This window comes from Anolis sagrei, chromosome X, assembly GCF_037176765.1.
Source record: "Anolis sagrei isolate rAnoSag1 chromosome X, rAnoSag1.mat, whole genome shotgun sequence".
Taxonomy (NCBI): domain Eukaryota; kingdom Metazoa; phylum Chordata; class Lepidosauria; order Squamata; family Dactyloidae; genus Anolis; species Anolis sagrei.
In genome coordinates, this window is record NC_090034.1 from 33,234,535 (window position 1) to 33,255,201 (window position 20,667).

General features: G+C 43.8%; 1 protein-coding gene across 1 annotated transcript in view; it reads right to left on the bottom strand.

The window, feature by feature from the left end:
- Window positions 1–1,835: 1,835 nt before the first annotated feature.
- SLC25A1 (solute carrier family 25 member 1) overlaps window positions 1,836–20,667 on the bottom strand; it is a 39,148-nt gene continuing 20,316 nt past the window's right edge. Inside the window, exons 2-9 of the mRNA XM_060785932.2 lie at window positions 14,700–14,807; window positions 11,319–11,418; window positions 10,078–10,216; window positions 8,231–8,315; window positions 7,662–7,766; window positions 6,317–6,432; window positions 5,779–5,852; window positions 1,836–4,941 (exon numbers count right to left, since the gene is read on the bottom strand). Of these exons, the coding sequence (XP_060641915.1) occupies window positions 4,827–4,941; window positions 5,779–5,852; window positions 6,317–6,432; window positions 7,662–7,766; window positions 8,231–8,315; window positions 10,078–10,216; window positions 11,319–11,418; window positions 14,700–14,807 (842 nt within the window). The 3' untranslated portion in view covers window positions 1,836–4,826. The remainder of the gene's footprint in view (window positions 4,942–5,778; window positions 5,853–6,316; window positions 6,433–7,661; window positions 7,767–8,230; window positions 8,316–10,077; window positions 10,217–11,318; window positions 11,419–14,699; window positions 14,808–20,667) is intronic.

The following is a 20,667-nucleotide window of genomic DNA, read 5'->3' on the forward strand; positions in this document are numbered from 1 at the left end:
CTTTAACTACCATTATTCACTTTTCCACATCATCACCAGACAATTGGATACATTTCTGCCAACAATGAACAAGTTTTCTGAAGCAGTCACGGAAGAAGTCCACACTCTGTTTCCTCAACCATTGTCTGACAGTTCTCTCAACGTACCCATTGTGTACAGATCTTCGGATAGCCAAGTAAAGCAATATTGTGACCCACACGTTCTTGTGAAATGTCGATTATGCATGAAATTTCTCGCTGACTGATACGACAATCGTCCTGAATCAATCTGTCAACCTTCTGCTTGTGAAACTCGCTGGTTACTGTCACAGGATGTCCAACTCTTTGTCACGCAAGTCAGAGGTTCCCACCTCAACATCTTTACACTTACTCGCCCAACGGTGCACAGTACTCACATCAACACAATCACCATAAACAGCTTGCATTCTCTGAAGAATCTCCTTTGGGGTGACACCTTCTGCAGTCAAGAATTCAATGACTGTACGTTGCTTACGTCACGTTGACCCACTGTCTGCGCAGGGTTCCATACTTCGCACTTTAACAACACAACTGGTCAATGCTACCGCTTCTTGCCAAAATGGAACTGCAGGGGAGAGTACTGAACAAGCCAGTACCTGCTGCATACCAATACTGCCTTCAGTTGAGGAGTTATGAAGGTGGAGGCATTACTTTTCATTCAACCCTCGTACATCAGTGGTTTTCAACCTGTGGTCTGTGGACCACCAGCGGTCCGCAAGGCCAAAAATATGGTTTGCAGCCTCACCACTACTACACCGTTACCTCAAAAGCACGCAGTAACAAGAATGACTGGTCTTGCTAAACTCTCTTATGGTAACAAAGCAAGAGGGATGTTCTTAAGACCCATTTCCCATGCAACATATCCACAGTTGGATAAAAACTATGTGACTAGGAATTCTGGGAAAGTGAATTCCCAAGTGACAAGAGGACAACATAAGCAGGACATTGGACAGGGATAGGCTTCAGGAGAACATACAACCTAAGTTTGTTTGCTACCAGTCAACCTTTCCTCTGGGTTGCTGTAGGTTTTTCGGGCTATATGGCCATGTTCTAGAAGCATTCTCTCCTGACGTTTCACTTGCATCTATGGCAGGAATCATCAGAGGTTGTGAGGTCTGTTGGAAACTAGGAAAATTGGGTTTAGATATCTGTGGAATGTCCAGGATGGGAAAAAGCACTCTTGTCTGTTGGAGGTAGGTGTGAATGTTTCAACTGGCCACCTTGACTAGCATTTGATGGCCTGACAGTTTTTAGGTGTGGCTTGTTACAGCCTGGGGGAATCTTTTGCTGAGAGGTGATTCACTGTCCCGGATTGTTTCTTGTCTGGTGTTTCCCTGTGTTTGAGTGTTGTTCTTTATTTGCTGTTATAATTTTAGAGTTTTTTTTTAATACAGGTAGCCAGATTTTACTCACTTTCATGTCCTCCTTTCACCAACTGACTTCACTGCTATACTTCTTACAGGAGAAAAGGCAGTTAGCATGGAAACCAAAATGACCTAGCAGAGGCCAAATGCCCTTCTTTTCCACTGCCTTCTCACCAGTGGTGACTAAATGAGCAGTTAAGACACAACTGTAACAGCAAGAAGGCTTTTCAGATGGTTCTGGGCTGCAACTCCCAAAATCTCCCACCTTTAGCTGAGATGGTTAGGCCTGATGTGAGCTGCAGGCCAACACAACAGTTGCCCACCTTGGACAGAAGAATTCTGGTTGTTCAGCAAAGCAGTGGTGAGTTCTTCCCTCCCAGTCCTTCCTGTGGGGTTAAGAACTGGTGGGAGAGAGTCCAAAGGTTCCCCAAATGAAATAAAACAGCTAAGTGACTTTATTAAACAGGCAACTTTGGTTTTATTGTTGGCATCCCTGCTGGAGAGCTCAGATATTCCAGAATCATTCTAGTGTCGGGCTGCCGGGGCACAGAGTGAGAGAGTGGAAAACATTCAATGCAAGTCCAGGTAACAAAGCCTTGGCGTGAAGAAGAGAAGCAACTTGCCCCACCTTGGCTCAGTCACACAGTTGGCACAGGAATCATCCTTCAGTTGCCTATCAAAGCCCATAGTAGATGGAACATCTTACAACAGTAAGCCTAACATTCGAAGCCACAAATGTGTGAGCATGGGGGGGAGGGGGGGGATGTTGCCAAGGCATAGCTCAATTTTTGTGAAATCAGAAGTCTATCACTTGCAGCCAGTGCGCTTGCATGTTCAGTTGGTTACCCAAAGCTCCAATCCAAAACAGTTCACACAGTCTGGCTACAGACCGAAACATCTTAAAATCAGCCATATAATTTTATTCAACTGGCAACCCTACCATACCTGTAAACATGGTGGAGGGAGCAGAGGTCGCTCGACTTTCTCCCTCCATCGCTCATCTCCATCAACAACAGGCTGCATTTAACTAACTCAACAGCAGCGAGTTAACAAACACTGGGATTTTTGTGTGTGTGTGTGTGGGGGGGGGGGGTCACTAAGTGTACAAAAAAGACAAACATATACAAAATTTGGCACAGACGCGGATTGGTATTGCCGCAAGCTATCTTGGCACCTGGACAACAAAAAGACACGATTAGGCAGTCCCCTCCCAATAAAGTACAAGCAGGACTAAATTCAGCGTTGTGTTTGTCACATCTTAATTATTCCGTTAGGGACTTGCTGTGGCCCTCAAACCAAATGAGAGGGGGGAAAGGGGGGGAGGCAGAAGACTTTTTGGAAAAGGAAGCACCCCTTTGTATCTAGACTGGAGTGCCTCAGAACACCAAAGGGAGAGCTCATGTTGCCATTGGCTGACTTTAAGGCCTAAGCATCCGTCTTCCAAGCCGAAAATGTAAACAAGCAAATGTTATGGAATGAGTTTGTTGTGGGAGCAAGAAAGGTTGTCCCTCCCAACTCAGCAGGAAAAGCTACACAAACACAGAAGGTCATTTTTCATAATGGAAAGGGGAGGGGGACACATTCATTTTAAAGCATCTCCTTAGCATGTGAGCAACACTAATGCCATAGGAAAAAAGTGTAGAACAAAGGGGAATGTCTAGCCCTCTGTGCAGTGCTGGAATGCAACTCCTAACATCCTTCAGCATTGCCATGCCGGTTCAACTGAGGAAGGGGACAGTCCAAGACGGCTTAGAGTAGATGTATCAAACCTGTGGCTCTCCAGGTGTTTGAAACTCCAACTCCCAAAAGCCCTATCTAGCTTGTCCAATGGTCAGGAATTCTGGGAGCTGATGTCAAACATCTGGAGGGCCACAAGTTTGACACCACTGACTTAAGAAGGTCACAGGTGTCCTATCTCTAGGGCTGAAAAATAAGGAATGGTGACATTGGATGGCACTGTCAGCAGCTTCCAAGACCTCTGTGCCCACCTCCAGCCCCTTCCATCAGCTCCATTTCTCTGAGTTGGCAAGAGGCTAGACCCTCCAGGGCAACTGGGCCCACTCCTTACCATTGTGCCCTACGATGCCTTCAAAAACTGTAAATATTCCTCTTCCCACTGCAATCAAACATCATGGGGCTTCAAACTCCCAAACAGCAGGGCTAAAGGCCAGCAGTTCTGAGAGATGCCCTGCAACAACATTTTGAGAAACAAGGATACTCAAGGAAAAAGGAAAAATACATTTTTAGGCACCTGTGGTAGATGCTGTTTGCCAGCCTACAAAATGAATGGCACCAGCTGATGGGAACAGAAGTCAAGGTCTACCAGAGTCTTTGCCATTGGTGTAGCAGCTGCTCCCTCACTTTGGCACAGCAGCTGCCCATGCTGCCCCTTGTGTGTGGGACTCCCTTAGTGGGTAAAGGCCTTGTAAATCTGGAGAGGTTTCCTACCTCTAGACAACAGCTTCCCCTACTCTTGGTGCTGGGGACAGACACATCTACAAACGGAGATGCCTTCCTCTGTTCCTGAGCCATCCAAACCATTTTAAAGAAAATTAAAAGGAGAGGGAGAGAAAGAAAAAGCCACGCAAATGCAGTGGTGTGATCCCTATCTGGGCCAGAAGCCTGGCTGTGGCTCAGAAGAGAAAGAAAAGCCACAAGGTGCTGCTCTCTGCTGAGAGAAAGCCGTTGGAGGATGACCGTGGAATGTGCTCAAGGTTTTTCTTGCTGCCTTCATCTCCAAAGTCCTTTCTCCATTTGTTAAAGCGTGTCCATATCACCAAAAAACAAAAACAAAAACATGTGCGTGTGTGAGTGAGGTGAGTGCACTTCAGCACTTGAAGACAGTCACAAAGTTGTAAATCTAACCCCCTTGCCCCCCAATCTTGAGCTCATCTATGGGTTCAATTACTGGCAGAATAACTAAAACTCAATTAAAAGCAAACCCCACCATTACCATCCCAAATCCAATGGGAAGAATTGGCTTTGATTCTAAAACACTCCACATTGGAGGGCACTTTTTCTCCCTCTTTCTTATAGGCACTAAGTGAACTGTCCTTGCTCAAGTTGGCAGAAAAAGGCCTAGCCCAAAGGTGGCACATAAATGCGGCCCCGCCCCTGCAATTCCGTGCCCTTCCCTTTCCAAATGTCCCCTGGTCATGTCAGTGTACAATCAATAATTTTAAAAAATCTCTACAGTTAATTCTGATAAATATGTATCACGAAGCCTGGTATAGAAACAGCAGCTCGGGGACTCTATTCGGGTCTGGTTTGAACCCATGGAGGGGGCCTGCCTGCTGGGGGCCCCTCACAGCAAAAAAAAACAAAAAAAAAAACACCCAACAACAAAATCATCCCCCCTAGAATGCCTTCTGTGGTCATGCTCTTTTGCCAGCTGTTGCCTGGCAGGTGGGGAGATGGTCGTGTCTCTGCTGCAGGCCCTAAGTGCTCAGTCGGTCTTCCACACTTTGTTGAGGGCCTTGACCACTTCGTCGTAAATGATGAAGACAATGGCCACATCTAAGCAGACCCGGCCCAGGCGAGGAATGGTGCCCTTGTAGAACCTATGAGAGGAGAGGCCAAAGGTGAGTGGGCACAATCAGCAAAAGACTTGGGAGTCAATCAACAGCTCATCACTACCATAACCCCATTCAGGCTCAGCACCAAATAAGGGCATCCTTGGAGCAGCCCGCACCCCTAGAGGAATTCCACCTTATACCCCTTTGAAAAGTATCTCCTGCTACTACACAATACAACCCCCATATCCACTGGACCAGTACAAGTGGCTTAGTTTACCCACATCTGACAAAATATGTCCCCTCAAGGTTCTTCAAGCAAGTCAATTAAGTATGGATCCACATGACGTTGACCATAAAGTCGCACTGGAGGACCCTGCAATGCCTAAAGAAGCACCCCTCTAGGTATTTCCTAGTAGGTCCTCCTTCATGACTACATGGCATGCTTTTGTCGGCAGTCACTTCTTCAATAGGACTGAAGTCCTGGGAGGTATCCCGCATGGATACAGAGGTCATCGTGTATTGCTATTTCCCAGTATGCCTTGAGGCAAGAGACAACTCTTAAGGCACAATTGGCCTTTACTTTGCAGAAAAGGAGATCAGCCATGATGTGTTTTTGTTTTGTCCCAGAATACATTGTAAGTACAATGTCTGTAGCATCCACCAAGGATTACTTCATCTGATTCTCAGCCTTCATTCTGAGGGTCTGAACTGCAGACTTGAACTGCACAATGTCTGGCCCAATTTTGAGACTATTCTGGTCTTCTCTGTCTCTTTTTTTTCAGACTGCCAAGCCTGACAGAGTCCAAAGCTTTCATGCTTCCATCATGTTCTGGTGGGTCGAAAAACAGCAATGCATTTTGAAAGAAAGCATTCAAGACTCACGCAAGAGGTCCTTCGTATTTCATGATTTTATAGGCACAGTCCCAGGTGCTCTTGTACTTGTGGGCCTCAAGACCCTGCAAACCAAAGAAGGAAAGGAAAATGGGAAATGGTCGTATACATTGTCAATATTCCTGGAAAAATATTAAATATGTAACATTGTCCCAAGGCAATGCTCCAATATCCTCAACCAAAGATCCCAATATGAAAGATTCCCAATGGTCATGTATCCCATCTTTGATATTTTTAAGGGGCCTACCCGGATCAAATCTGGTAGAAAGTCACCTTTGACACAGAAAAAACAACAACACATAGTCACTTTTGACACAGAAAAAAAACACATAGTAGTTGCACCTCCAACAAAAAAAGAGGATAAAAAGTGTGATAAAAGGTGTGACTATTATGCAACAAAATACAATAACTCCTTGGGGTTATTTCTGAGAATAACCAAACACTGCCAAAGGAACTTAGATCTAAAATAAAGCAATGCAAGGCTGCCAGATAGTGCCCCAGCCCATCACCATGGATGTGTGTTGTGTACCTGCATCCTGGTCTTCACAACGTCCAGCGGGGTGTTTCCAAAAACGCTGGCTGCCCCAGCCACAGCCCCAAATAATCCTGTCACAAGAGGGTTTATGACTTTATTTGTATCGTCCCCTAGAAGAGCAGATAACAGTACAAACAAAGAAACAGAATGTAGGGGGTTAGTAGCAACCAACATTTATAATAGGAATGGGTTGTACTTTAAAAGCTTATCAACCTAGTGCCCACCCCTCCAGATGGGTTGGGCTATGATTCTCATCCTAAGCCAAGATACTTTTAAGTGTGTGATGCTGAAATTAGTAGAACGTAACCTTCTTATTTATAATAAAATCTTCAATGGTGGTTTCTTGTTGCTTTTTAGGCAGTGTCAAAAACAGAACCTTGCCTAGATCTATTTAGAAAAAAAGTCAAAATAGATGACTAGGTTGATGTTACTTTTTGGAGTAAAGAGCTAAGTCCTCATTACCCCAAGTGAAGAGGAAACGGATTAAACAGCCCTCCTCCTCAGAGGTTTTAATAATAACAATATCAACAACAACATAAAAATAATAATGTATTACCCGTCTCATCTTACTGCTCAAGGCCAGGCACAACATAGCTAAAATACATCATAATATTTCATAACATAACATAACACAACAAGCACAGATTAACTGCCAAATAACACCTTTTCTTAAAAGGATTCTTGTGGTACCATAAAAGATATAGATGCTTCTGATGTGCCTTTTGTCATTAAACAAGAAAGGAAGGGGCAGATAGGGGCCGCAATGCAAAAAATCACAACAAAACCACCCTAAATCTAGTATTCATTGTAGGACCAACGTTGGGTTTGAACCCCCGGTGGTGCAGTGGGTTAAAGTGCTGAGCTGCTGAACTTGCTGACCAAAAGCTCGCAGGTTCGAATCCAGGGAGCGGTGTGAGCTCCCACTGTTAGTCCCAGCTTCTGCCAACTTAGCAGTTCGAAAACATGCAACTGTGAGTAGATCAATAGGTATCGCTCTGGCGGGAAGGTAACAGCGCTCCATGAAGTCATGCTGGCCACATGACCTTGGAGGTGCCTACAGACAATGCCAGCTCTTCGGCTTAGAAATGGAGATGAGCACCAACTCCCAGAGTCGAACACAACTGGACCTAATGTCAGAGGAAAACCTTTACCTATGTTGGACCAAATATGTCAAACCAAATAGCAATTTCATATATGCATTTCTTTTCTCTTTTAAATTTTTTTCCTCCTTTTTCAGTTAGTGGACTCCAGATTCTGCCATCATTCTGTGCCAATCTCAAAGAAGGTAGAAAAGGATGACATTAATAGGAAATTATAAAAAATCGTGTTCTCCAAATACCTTTGTACCAGTTCCTGAGTGCTGTCATGACAAAAAAGCGAATGGCCTGGTTTGATCCCTGTTTTAGGACAGTGGCTGTTAAACCTTGGTAGGTGCCCCTGAGGCCTACAGCAAAAGGAAGCAATGAAAAATAGAGAAGTTAACAGTGGGAAAACCTCAAACACAAGCCCCCGTATACATTTCTCTTCTTCTCTCTCTCACACACATTCTTTTGGTGACCTAAAGAGGAATCTAGAACTACATTGTTTACTGCAGTATTTAAAAAAATAAGTTTCTTTGTCCCAGAGTCTTTCTGGCTGAACTTCAAATGGACAAATGTTAGCCAAAGAAGTTGGCCCAGTAAGAAAACAGGCTGTACTTTTCAAAGGCCAGCAAGCTCCACCGTCCAACTCCTGTCATTGGGAAGCCTCTTCTAACACTTCGTCTCAATCTGCCTCTGTCGTCAATTAATTCTAATCCTACTCCCTGGAACAACAAGGAGCGCTTGATCCACTCTGGCTGCAGGAGCATATAGAGATAAGCCAAAGGATTGCCTCACAGTGAGAAAAGACAACAATTTCTCAGCTCACCTTGTTCCCGAACAATCTCCCGCACTCCATGAAAGAAACCTCGATATTTTGGCTTTGGAGAACATTGATCATGGATAAACTTCACCTGCGGACAAAGAGCAGCAAAGAACTGATGAGCAAGTCAGAGATATGCCCTTCTCCCTTGGGGGGCCACGGTAGCACAGCAGGTTAAATTGCTAGCTGCAAAAAAACTCGCTGACCAGGTTGGCAGTTCGAAGCCACAGGTCGGGGTGAGCTCCCAGCTGTCAATCCTAGCTCCTGCCAACCTAGCAGTTCAAAAACATGCAATCCAAGTAGATAATTAAGTACCACTTCAGCAGAAAGGCAAAAAGCGCCCATGCAGCCATGCTAGCAAAACATGACCAGGAGGCTTTACCGACATGAGGCTCCTCAGCATGGAAAATGGAACAAGAGTACCTCCCCATGGTCAGAGTTGAGCATCACCTCCAGACATTGGAGATGGAAAGGTAATCTTTGGCTTTGTTTGTGTATTGTATGTCATTCAATCATATCCCTCATGAAGAAAGACTATGTATCTGTGGCGCCCCCGAAGTTGAAAATCTGAACCACATTTTACATCACTGCAATCTATATGAAATAGAAAGGAAACAATATTTATGGCCTTTTATTTGCAATAAAATAAGCTGGGATACAGCGGCCAAAACCTCATTTTTGTTGTCTGGTTACAACCCCATTCTGACAATAAAAGTTGTTCTTTATTTGTTTAAAGCTGCTAAAAGGAGATCAAAGTTCATAGATCAGATTGGGGTGCAGTGTAGGGGAGATGAGGATAGTTGATGCATATATCTACGGCTAAGCTACATTGGTTTTAAGTTGATAAATACCTATATATTTGTATTCTATTTTAAGAGGACCAGACGTATGTTGTGTTTGCACTGTCTGTTTTTGATAGGGCCAACTGGATAATCAATAAAAATGTTGTTGTTGTTGTTGTGTATTGTATGTCATTGTTCACTGTATAAAAAGGCATTGAATGATTGCCTATATATGTTTATACTGTAATCCACTCCTGAGTCCCCTTGGGGAGATAGAGTAGAATATAAATAAAGATGATGATGATGAATGATGATGATGATGATGATTATTATTTTGGGAAGGTACAACACCCTGATTTAAAGACGGTTCTCAAGAGCCTCTTGAAATAAAAGGTCCAAGAGAAGGACAGCATCTCATCTAGTTGCCAGAGGCAAAGAGGAATTCAGGACAGGTGAGCAAGTGGCTTAGCAGAAGATGAATGAATGGCTTTATTTTTTCTCTCTGCTAGCTTGCTACATTCCCATATTAATCACTGGCCTTTTGGTCTGTCAGATTTGATTTTGGCTGCATGTTTATTTCATTGGAATACAGAATAAGCACCAGATCCTGTCTGACCTTGGAAGCAAAGCAAAGTTTGGTCTGGTGACTAGTTGAAGAGAGTACGGCCAAACAATACCAGATACTGGAAGACTACTTCAGAGGAAGCACTATGGAGTGTTCTTTGCCTAAGAAAATCTCTGGTTCCTACTTCCGTGACTCCTGTAGCCCTCACCCCCAATCTTTTTTTAAAAAAACTGGCACAACTTGTGGGCAATTGTTTCCCCAAAACTATACAGAAAGCACCTCAACTCCATACCATGCAAAAAACCCACACCTTCCCAAAAGCATCCCAAAAAACTTGATTACTTTCAAATACTTCCATTTCACTCTGCAGTCGCTCTCAAAATGGTAACTAGAAGTGATGCCACAACACTTCCTGTCTCCATTTTAAGAAGGAAAGCAAAGAAATCAGAGGTGTTGAGGCTTGCTTAGAATGTGTGCTCTTTTGTTCCCTTTGCCCCTAGTTATACCTTTATTGTTTCCATAGGGCACACCACGACCACAGCTTCTGCCACGCCAGCTCCCAAGCCAGCAAGGAGGCCACGTTTGCTGTCCAGCTTCCCTTCAGCATCTCTCATGTGGTTGCTGAGGAATTCAAACATGCCAAACCTGGATGGGAAGAGAAGCAGCCCATGAAGGAAAGGATGTTGTGTGGACAGATGTTTTCAAAAGCAACTGGTTGCTGTTACAGTCCCAAACTCCACCAGTTTCTCAACCTTCCTGAAGCCACGACCCCTTAATACAGTTCCTCGTGTTGTGGTGACCCCCAACCATAAAATTATTTTTGTTGCTACTTCATAACTGTATTTTTGCTATTGTTATGAATCATCATGTAAATATCTGATATGCAGGATGTATTTTCATTCACTGGATCAAATTTGGCACAGATACCCAATATAACCAAAATTGAACACTGGTGGGGTGGGAGGGGGGTGATTTTGTCATTTGGGAGTTTTAGTTGCTGGGATTTATATTTAACCTACAATCAAAGAGTGTTCTGAACTCCACCAACGACGGAACTGAACCAAACTTGGCACACAGAACTCCCATGAACGACAGAAAATACTGGAAGGGTTTGGTGGGCATTGACCTAGAATTTTGGAGTTGTAGTTCATGTACATCCAGAGAGCACTGTGGACTCAAACAATGATGGATCTGGACCAAACCTGGCACGAATACTCAATATGCCCAAATGTGAACACTGGTGGAGTTTGGGGGAAATAGACCTTGACATTTGGGAGTTGTAGCTGCTGGGATTTATCATACACCTACAATCAAAGAGCATTCTGAACCTCACAAACAATATAATTGGGCCAAACATCCGACACAGAAACCCCCATGACCAACACAAAATACTTTGTTTTTTTATGGTCTTTGGTAACCCCTCTGACACCCCCCTCACAACCCTCCCAGGGTTCCTGACCCCCAGGTTGAGAAACACCGATTTAGAACATACATTTAAAATAATAAGAATCACAAAAATAATCAACTTCCTAAGGAGTGAAATAACTATTCTCCTGGCTAAGAAGAGAAATGGCAGCAGCCATATCCACTAGGGCTCTGTTCAATCCCTTCTGTCCTGGCTAATCCCTTTGCAGACTGTTCTGAGCTTTAAGCATTATTTAATTATTATTTGGCTATGGAGTGTGCCATCTACATTCACTACCTGAGTGCAGCAGAGCCAAAGTGAAATCCAAAATATCTCCATTACCTCACAGCAGCCTTCGGTATGGAGCCATATACCAACGAACTGAGGCCCCGATACAGGCCTTTGATCCCATGGTCTCGGACCGTCACCTTCACACAGTCCCCTGGTGGGAGAAAAAAGAGCAACATCATTAAGCCTAAAGAAGATGCGAGGAATAAATAAAAAAATATTATTATTATTATTATTATTATTATTATTATTATTATTATCATTGTCACCATCATCATCACCACCACCACGGGGATATTATTCTTATCAGTACTGTTGAACATATTCTCAATATATGTGATCTCCCAGTGTAAGCCACAGGCTGAATAGGTCAAGGTCTCACCCTCAAGACATCCTGGAAGGTTTATGAAACCTTAAGAGAGATAATGTTACTTCAGGTTCACCTATTTTGTCTACCTTTAATCATTTAGAGGAGGAATATGGTCAAAAGTAATAAAGAAATATTACTTACGCGGCATTTTGTGCCACAAGGGGGCGTTTTACAACAGAAAAACTATCCAATTAAAACAAGATTGCTTCCAAGGTATCTTGAGACCATCAGATGCACACACAAAAAAGTAGTTTTGGCGGCATGGGCTTCTATTTTGGTGACAGTAAAGAACCACATTGTAAGGCACTCAAATTCCTGCCAACTCCAGCAAAAAAGAAAGAAGACCTATAGCAGGTGAAATGGAAAGCCTCTCCTCAAGACCTGATGGTTGGAGTACACAATATGGGGCTAGAGAAACTACAAAAGATGGTGGCTTTATACAGGATCATCATGGCCAAAATATAAGAGACCTTAGAAATGGGGTAGGGCATGTTGTTGGAATGTCAAAAATCCCAGCCTTAATCTGGCATTTTCAGGGAGAAGGACAAACAGCACATGAGGAGTAGATGGTACATTTATATCCTGCCTTTCTTCCAAAGAGCTCAAGAGGGCATATGGCTCTCTCCTCTCTAACTTGAACTCTACAAGGTAAATCAGACTGAGGAAGGAAGGAAGGAAGGCACTTTGTGTGCATTTTGTAATATGTATTTTAATAGTGTTGGGTCTGTTTTAGTCATGTTGTAACTTGCCTTGAACGGCAAGAAAAATGGGTAACAAATGGTGATGGTCACAAAACAAGTTCCATGGCTCAGTTGGGACTTGCATCTGAACCTTCCGAGTGTTGGGATTCAATCCCACACTGCCCAAGTCTCAAGTTCTCAATGAGGAACAGTTTAGTTAGCATGAGAATAGTCTGAGGGTTTCCCTTCCTCCATGTCTCCTGTATGACATTTGGAATATATCTAATTTCTTCTCTCCTCTCTGTTTCTGCTCTCATTCTGATTAGTTGTTTAAAATTGATACTTTTCTACTGCAAGCTTTTTGAATCTGACTTCTACCTTCATACACTTTAGTATTGAGAATATGTGTTGTGTGCTTTGAGATCTCTCTCTGCTTGTTTGTCAGGAGAGATGTAGTGTTTTGATGGTTTTCCCTCTCTTTGAAACCTTAGAAGAGGTGGGTGTTGGAGTACCTCAGACCCAGTTCTTGATTATTAAGAAATGCAGTCATTTCTTATTATTGTAAATAAACCTTTTGTGATTTTTTCAAGATTGGACTCTGCATGTTTCCCTCCACGGCACTTCACGCTTTGCTAGCTAATGAGCTGATGCTCAACTTTTGTATCCTGTTTGTTTTTGGATGCTCTCCTGTAGTTTTCCCTAACACCAAGTCCAAGTCTTACTGATATCTGTCCAAAACCCTACAGACGTGCGATCTTTGCCAGACGAGCCTATCATGGGCTGGGTGAACCAGACAATCAGACTCAGTATAAATCGAAGACTACATCATGTGTCTGGCTCTCTGCGAACAGCTGAGCTCAGCACAAGTTTATGCGCAGCCTCCTTGCACCGAACAACGGCCTGAACCCAGAATCTCCTGTAGGAACTGATGTGAGAACACAAGTGTTTCTCCTGCCAAATCAAAGTACAGAGTATCCTCAGTTACCCCCTCCTTTCCTCCCTTTCATCCAGTAAATGTTTCATTACCTCAGAGAGAAGCAGGTAGGTAGAGGGAAAAGGACAGCACACGAAGAACAGCCCTGCGTCCGAATGCCTTGAGTAGATTCCACACCAGAGGACCATTTCATCAGAGCATGGTCCCAGCATGGGTGCATTGTCTGGGCACTCTCCCTTCCCCTCCTTTCTGTGTCCTGGCAACTGAACAGCCCACTCTGAACTCCTGGCTCAGGACTGCCTTGCAAGGTGAGCTCCAGTGCCAAACAGCAACAAGACGCCGCAGCACTACATTGTGCATGAAATCAGCAAAAAGGGACAATACAGAGTGTTCCGGTCGATCTGGCATCCTGCCACCCTCTTTACTGATTCGGCTGGGGAATCGTCTTGGTGATGAATCATCCACCACTGTCTACTGCACACAGGATCCCTCTTTGCTATCAAGATGCTAGTAGCCTGCTGCATCGTGGGAGAAATGTCCAAGTTTGAAACTACCAAGGAGGGACAGCCACCAGGCTCAACAGGACAAATAGAAGCAAGACTCTGCAAGGATACAGTGACCTGAGAGGAGATTGCAAAACGAGCAATGCACATCACAGTGACATCATTGAAGGAAAGGCAGGATATAAATGTAGCAGCAAAGAACATAAGAAGAGTCATTCTGGATCAGATGCAAGCCCTCTTTGGTCTTGCATTCTGTGGCAAATCAGATGCCGATGGAAAGGATTCAAATAGGCTACAGCCATCATCTCTCCTTTTTTGTATGTGAAGTCATTTCCTTTTCAGAAACCATTTCCTGTTCGCTGCCTCGTTTTGAATTAGTCCTGGATCTAAAATGACCCACATGGCTGGAAATGTAGCAAAAATGCCCCCAACTCTAACTGGGCATTAAAATGGCCCTGAGAGAAGGTTCCCAGACTATAGGCTGCATTTTGCCCATCCCTGATCTAAAGAAGTGGTTCTCAACCTGTGGGTCCCCAGATGTTTTGGCCTTCAACTCTCAGAAATCCTAACAGCTGGTAAACTGGCTGGGATTTCTGGGAGTTGTAAGCCAAAACACCTGGGGACTCACAAGTTGAGAGCCACTGATCTAAATAAAGGAAAAGAGAAAGTTGAACAGAAGCCCTTTCTCCTATAAGTGCTCACTTGCTTGGAGAGAAAATGGAAAGCAACGAGTAAAACAAGCAAAAGAGCCAAGAGACTCCAGGGTCAGTTGGGCAAGTGCTTAACCCTATTAAGTCCCGAATGCTACCGGTATTCTCTTGTAAAATATGACATTTCCCTCTAACTTCCGAAGGAGAGGGGCTAGCCCATTTCTGGTTTGCACACATGATTTTGCAAGGCAATATCCAGTGGCCATCAGCCCCGTTAGGCCACAACGGTAAGACTTACCAATCCCCTTATAGCGTGGCGGGTTGGCCTTCTCATCTAGCTGGAGCTGAGTCTTCACATACTCTGTAGGGAATGTAATGCAGATCTCAATGCCACCAGCAATGCCACCTAGAGAAGGCAAAGAAAAGAATAAGCTCTTCTTGTTTCCACTGAGATGTAGAGAAGACTCACACAAACAGTGTTGCCTATTATGCTTTAGCTAATGAACAGCAACCCCTTTTAAAAAATATCTGCACTGAACACACTGAATTTCAGTGATGGCAAACATCATGGGGCCAGGAAGGATAGAGTGGGTTTATAGACCAAAACTACTGGCATATAAATGATGCTGAAAGACATGGGAATGTAGAAAAATTGGTATTGGGTCAAAAGCAGATCCCAAGACCTCAACTAAGATAAAGCAATCCTGCAAGAAAGTCCATCAGGGTTAGAAAATGCATGTTTCATCTACTGATCTATAGATTCATCTATAGGAGCCCCTGGTGGAACAATGGGTTAAAACCCTTGTCCCAGAAGGATTGAAGACCGACTGGTCAGAGGTTCAAATCCGGAGAGTGCGCGGATGAGCTCCCTCTGTCAGCTCCAGCTCTCCATGCGGGGACATGAGAGAAGCCTCCCACAAGGATGGTAAAACATCCCAGTGTCCCCTGGGCAAAGTCCTTGCAGACGGCCAATTCTCTCACACCAGAAACGACTTGCAGTTTCTCAAGTCGCTTCTAACACACAAATATTCCATCCATCCTCCGCCCTGATTTTGCTGCATGCTTCTCCAAAAAGGTATCTGTCTTCTCCTACACCATCTTTAGCCTGCAGAACAGCAAATACATCATTCAATGAGAAGGGAGGGGGGAGCAAAAACAAATCCAGCGTTTTCTTCTTAAGAAGAAAACTGCCAGAAGAGCTTTTCAGAAGAGCACTGCAGGATCAGAAACACAGGCATGAAGCATTTTTTCCTTCCCTTTTTGACATTAGGTAAGAAATAGAAAATAATGCACCCAACGTAGAAAGGAGCTTCAAGGCAAAAACACCATTCTGGATGCATTAAGTGCTGGGTAGCCCTGCTTCAGAGTATGTGCCTGCCTTAAGGTACAATGCAAGTGCAACATGGATAGACAAGATAGTCATATACAAGAGGAATTCTTTCCAGAAAGCAAAGATTTCCCCCTCCTTTGCTATTACTTTGCTATTATTAGGGGGCCGCAGTGGCGCAATGGGTTAAACCGTTGAACTATTGAATCTGTTGACCTAAACGTTGGCAGTTTGAAGCCACGGGCTGGGATGAGTTCCTGCTGTCAGCCCTAACTCCTGCCAACCTAGCAGTTCAAAAACATGCAAATGTGAGCTCAATAGGTACCACTTTGGCGGGAAGGTAATAAAGGTGCCCATGCAGCCATGCCGGCAACACAGCCTGGAGGTGTCTATGGACAACAGGCTCCTTGGCTTGGAAATGGAACAAGAGCACCTCCCCAAGGCCAGAGTTGAGCACTGCGTCCAGATGCCAGAGATGAAAGGGGGAAGCCTTTGCCTTTGTTCTGCGTATTTGTGTGTCATTGTTATTCCACTGTATTAAAGGCACTGAATGTTTGCCTATCTGTGTATGTTGTAATCTGTTCTGAGTCCCCTTCGGGAGACAGAGTGGAGTGTGACCGACTCTGGAGGTTGGTACTCATCTTCATTTCTAAGCCGAGGAGCCAGCGTTGTCTGTAGACACCTCCAAGGTCATGTGGCCGGCATGACTGCATGAAGCGCCGTTACCTTCCCACCAGAAGGTACTCATATTTGTATGTTTTCGAACTAGTAGGTTGGCAGAAGCTGAGGCAAACAGTGGGAGCTCACACCACTCCCTGGATTCACACCTGCAACCTTTCAATCAGCAATTCAGCAGCTTAACCCACTGGCCACCAGGAGCTCCGATATAAATAAAGTGTATCATTATTATTATTGTTGTTGTTGTTATTATTATTATTATTATTATTTCATAAACAACAACCAGATTAGTAAACAGCAAACAAGATCACTATGCTGGCTGTATATTATTATTATTATTATTACTACTACTACTACTACTACTACTACTACTACTACGTGTCTGCCCTTTTGAGCATTCCCCTCCTGTTATTAGTTTTTGCTGACCATTTTCAAGGATTAGGTTTATCTTGATTCTGTTTGGTTTTTCAGATCTCTTGGAACACTGGTAAAGAAAAGCAGTCATCCCTCCACATTTGTGGTTTTCACTTTTGTGGATTAGATTATTTGTGGATTAGATTCAAATGTTTTCTTTAGGGATGTTTACAACCTCCAGTATGATTCTATTGTCAACTTTCTCCAGTCATGCAGGGGACCTAGATTTTTCTAGATATCTCTAGATTTTCCAGTGTGGGTCTATGGTCAGATTCCAGTGGGATATAAATACTGTAAATAAATAAATAAATAAATAAATTCAACCGGAGTCATGCTGGAAGACCTAGAAATTCTTAGAGAGGTATTCTCTCAAGTTAAAAAAGCAATTTATTTTGTACTCTGAATCCAGCTGCAAGGAGAGATGGATCATACTATCATTGTTGTTGATGGCGATGTTATTTGTGGTTTTACACTTTCACAAAGCCCCTAGCCCCAGCAAGTGTGGAGGAATGATTGTACTTACATCAATTTACACATACGTCTATTTTTTCATAATAATTTTTTTATAATTGAAAAGGCTTTCACTGGGTCTTCTTCTCCTTCCATTGAATCATGAGACACTTCCTCTCGTCACACCTCCATGTCTAAGTCCATTCTTTCCCAATTCACTGATGTCCCCATCACTTCCCCATACAAGCTGTACCCTCCTATAGTAAAAGGCAAGCCCTTTTCCCTCTTGAGCAACCACACACCTACCTAAGCATTGAAGCAACCTCCAGCCCCATGTTCTGTGGGCAGAGCGCAAGGCTGGCATGCAAAGTTCACAATATCTCCAACACACAAAGCATGATCTCCCAGTCCCGCCACATTTTTCCCCATTCTTTTTTGTGACAAATAAGTAACCAGAACCTCTTTAGTCTTCCTCTCTTGAAGGTTTTGCATAAAGATGCCAAGGAGGTCTATGTTGGAATGAAACCCATAAGCTTATGTCATCGCATATTTCGTGGCATTCCTTTGAGAGGTTTTAGAGCCTGCCTTATGCAATTACAATGACTCTGGACAATGCTCACTTGTTTGTTTTTCCTTAACTTGGCTTCTGGTTCCTTCAGCTTAATTGGGGTCTCTGCTGGTTGTAATCAAATGTTTTGAAGCACCACATTTTAAAAGTTCAAAAAAGACGCCCCCCCCCCCTCTCTCAACCCAAAACCTTTATCGTTACTATCAGGGTAACCAAAGACATCAGGCAAAACGTTACAAAAAGTGAGGTAGGAACAGAGCTTAAAAAAATTCCTTTTCATAATTTTCAGAATCTTCTGCCAGTTGCAGTTCAAATGAGAATTTTTGCAAACCTGAAGTGGGGAAGCATTACAAGGATCTTCTGGTAGTGTTCCATCTACTGTGAGGTTGAATTTCTCTGGACCAGTCACATGGTCTGAATGCCCAATCACCGTCTTCCAGAAAACAGAATGTTGGAGGATAGCAAAAGAGATTTAAAGATGGGCTTAAAACGAATGTCAAAAATGTGGTTTCAGCCCCGAGAGAGAACTGGGAAGCCCTAGCTCTTGAGCATCTAACTGGGAGTCAGCTGTTACCAACAGTGCTGTGGATTTTGAAGAGGAACAAATATAAGAGGCCAAAAGGGAGGCACATGCTGAGAGGAAGAAGTCACCTCAAGCAAACCCTTCTCAGGATCACCTTCCATCTGGAAATGTATGTACTCATTGCGAAAGAAATACCATGCGAATCCATAATAGGTTTCTTCAGTTATTTACGGACCCATTGCCAAGACTCTACACCTGGAAGGTAATCAGATTCATGGGCCATGAAGGATGGCCTATCATGATCTACTGCAGACTCCTTTGTGGTGAAAAACAGAACATAAAATCATAGAATTGGAAGAGACCTCGTGGGCTATCCAGTCCAATCTCATTCTGCCAAGAAGCAGGAAAATTGCATTCAAAGAACCCTTGACAGATGGCCATACAGCCTCTGTTTCAAAGCCTCCAAAGAAGGAACCTCCGCCACACTCTGCGACAGAGAGTTCCACTGCTGAACAGCTCTCTCTCACAATGAGGAAGTTCTTCCTAATGTTCAGGTGGAACCTCCTTTTTTCCTGTAGTTTGAAGCCATTGTTCCATGTCCTAGTCTCCAGGGCAGCAGAAAACAAGCTTGCTCCCGCCTCCCTATGACTTCCCCTCACCTCTTTATACATGGTCCTCTTTATGTCTCCACTCAGCCTTCTCTTCTGCAAGCTAAGCATGCCCAGCAATTTAAGTTGCTCCTCATAGGGCTTGTTCTCCAGACCCTTGATTATTTTAGTCACCCTTCTCTGTACACACTCCAGCTTGTTGCCATCTCCCTTAAACTGCGTGTCCCAGAACTGGACACAGTGTGATTCCAGGTGTGGTCTGACCAAGGCAGAATAGAGGGGTAGCATGACGTCCCTGGATCTAGGCACTCAACTCCCATTCATACAGGCCAAAATCTCATTGCCTTTTTCCCCCCAATTACACTTGGCACTGTGTGTGAGTCCGTCCCCAACAGCCTAGGCATCCCAAATGCCATTAACTTTGATGTGCCTTTTGTTTTGTTCCAGCTTACACACGGGTGCACACCCATTCCAGATCAAGCCTGAAACCGGAACTCTCCCGGTGCTCCACAATCTGCCTACTTTGTTCCTCCCCTGTCAATGGGGCGAGCCATTCATTCACACAAGTCAACATGACTCAGCAAAAGAGGCACCCGGCTGGTGCCATTGGCTAACCAGCCAAACACGCCAGGCAACGCCCGAGCCCTGAAGGAAGCAGGGAAACAAGAGCAGCCTCCAGGCCTCCCTGCCACAAAACAAGGCCTTGGAGGAGGACACAAAGAAGATGGAGGTGGGGGTGTCTACATATGCAGAAAAGTCTACTAAAGGATGAGAAAATACTTCATGGGCTTCTAAAATACAGATGTTGCTGCATGGTACCATTCTTGGAAAAGGTGATACAAGCAGAGGATCTGCTCAATCAATGACAAGACTACGACACCCACCATGCAAAGGCAGCAATGGGAAGAGAGGGGCCTAGCAGTCCAGTAATCTCTCAAAAATAGGTTGCCCACCTCGGCTGGAAAGATTTCAACCCTATTGACATACAAAATGGGGGAACTATTTGGGTTACGTAACACTAACAACAGTTTGGACACTATCCCCCATGCATCCACCAAATATCTAATCAATTTTAAGTTGTGAATTTTACTCTACATCAGTGGATTTTAACTTTAATTTACCTCTGTGTATCTTGTTGTATGTGATTTAATAGTGTTTTTTCTTTTGTTTTCATGATGTTGTATCCCACCTCAAGCCACAGGGAGAGGCAAGTAGTACAATTATTATTATTATTATTATTATTATTATTATTTGAAACACAACAAGATTAGTACACAGCAAACAAGATCACTATGCTGGTTTTTGTATTGGATTACACGCTGGACACTTCCCAAGTGTCTAGGATATTTGATATTTTACCATCCTTGTGGGAGGCTTCTCTCATGTCCCTGCATGTGGAGCCGGAGCTGACAGAGGGAACTCATCCACCCTCTTCCCAGATTTGAACCTGCAACCTGTCGGTCTTCAGTCCTGCCAGCACAAGGGTTTAACCCATTGCGCCACCGGGGGCTCCACAGGAAAAAATGAATACACCTATAAAGGACTTCCCTTCAGACTGCCCAATTGTTTCAAGTCATCCTCTTAAGGATTTTCATGTTTTATAACAGGGTTGGTTTTGTTTTGTTTTGTTTTCTTTTTTTTTGTTTTTGCATTCTCACAACTCCTTAACATACAATTTTTTGAGCTTGGTTTGCTATG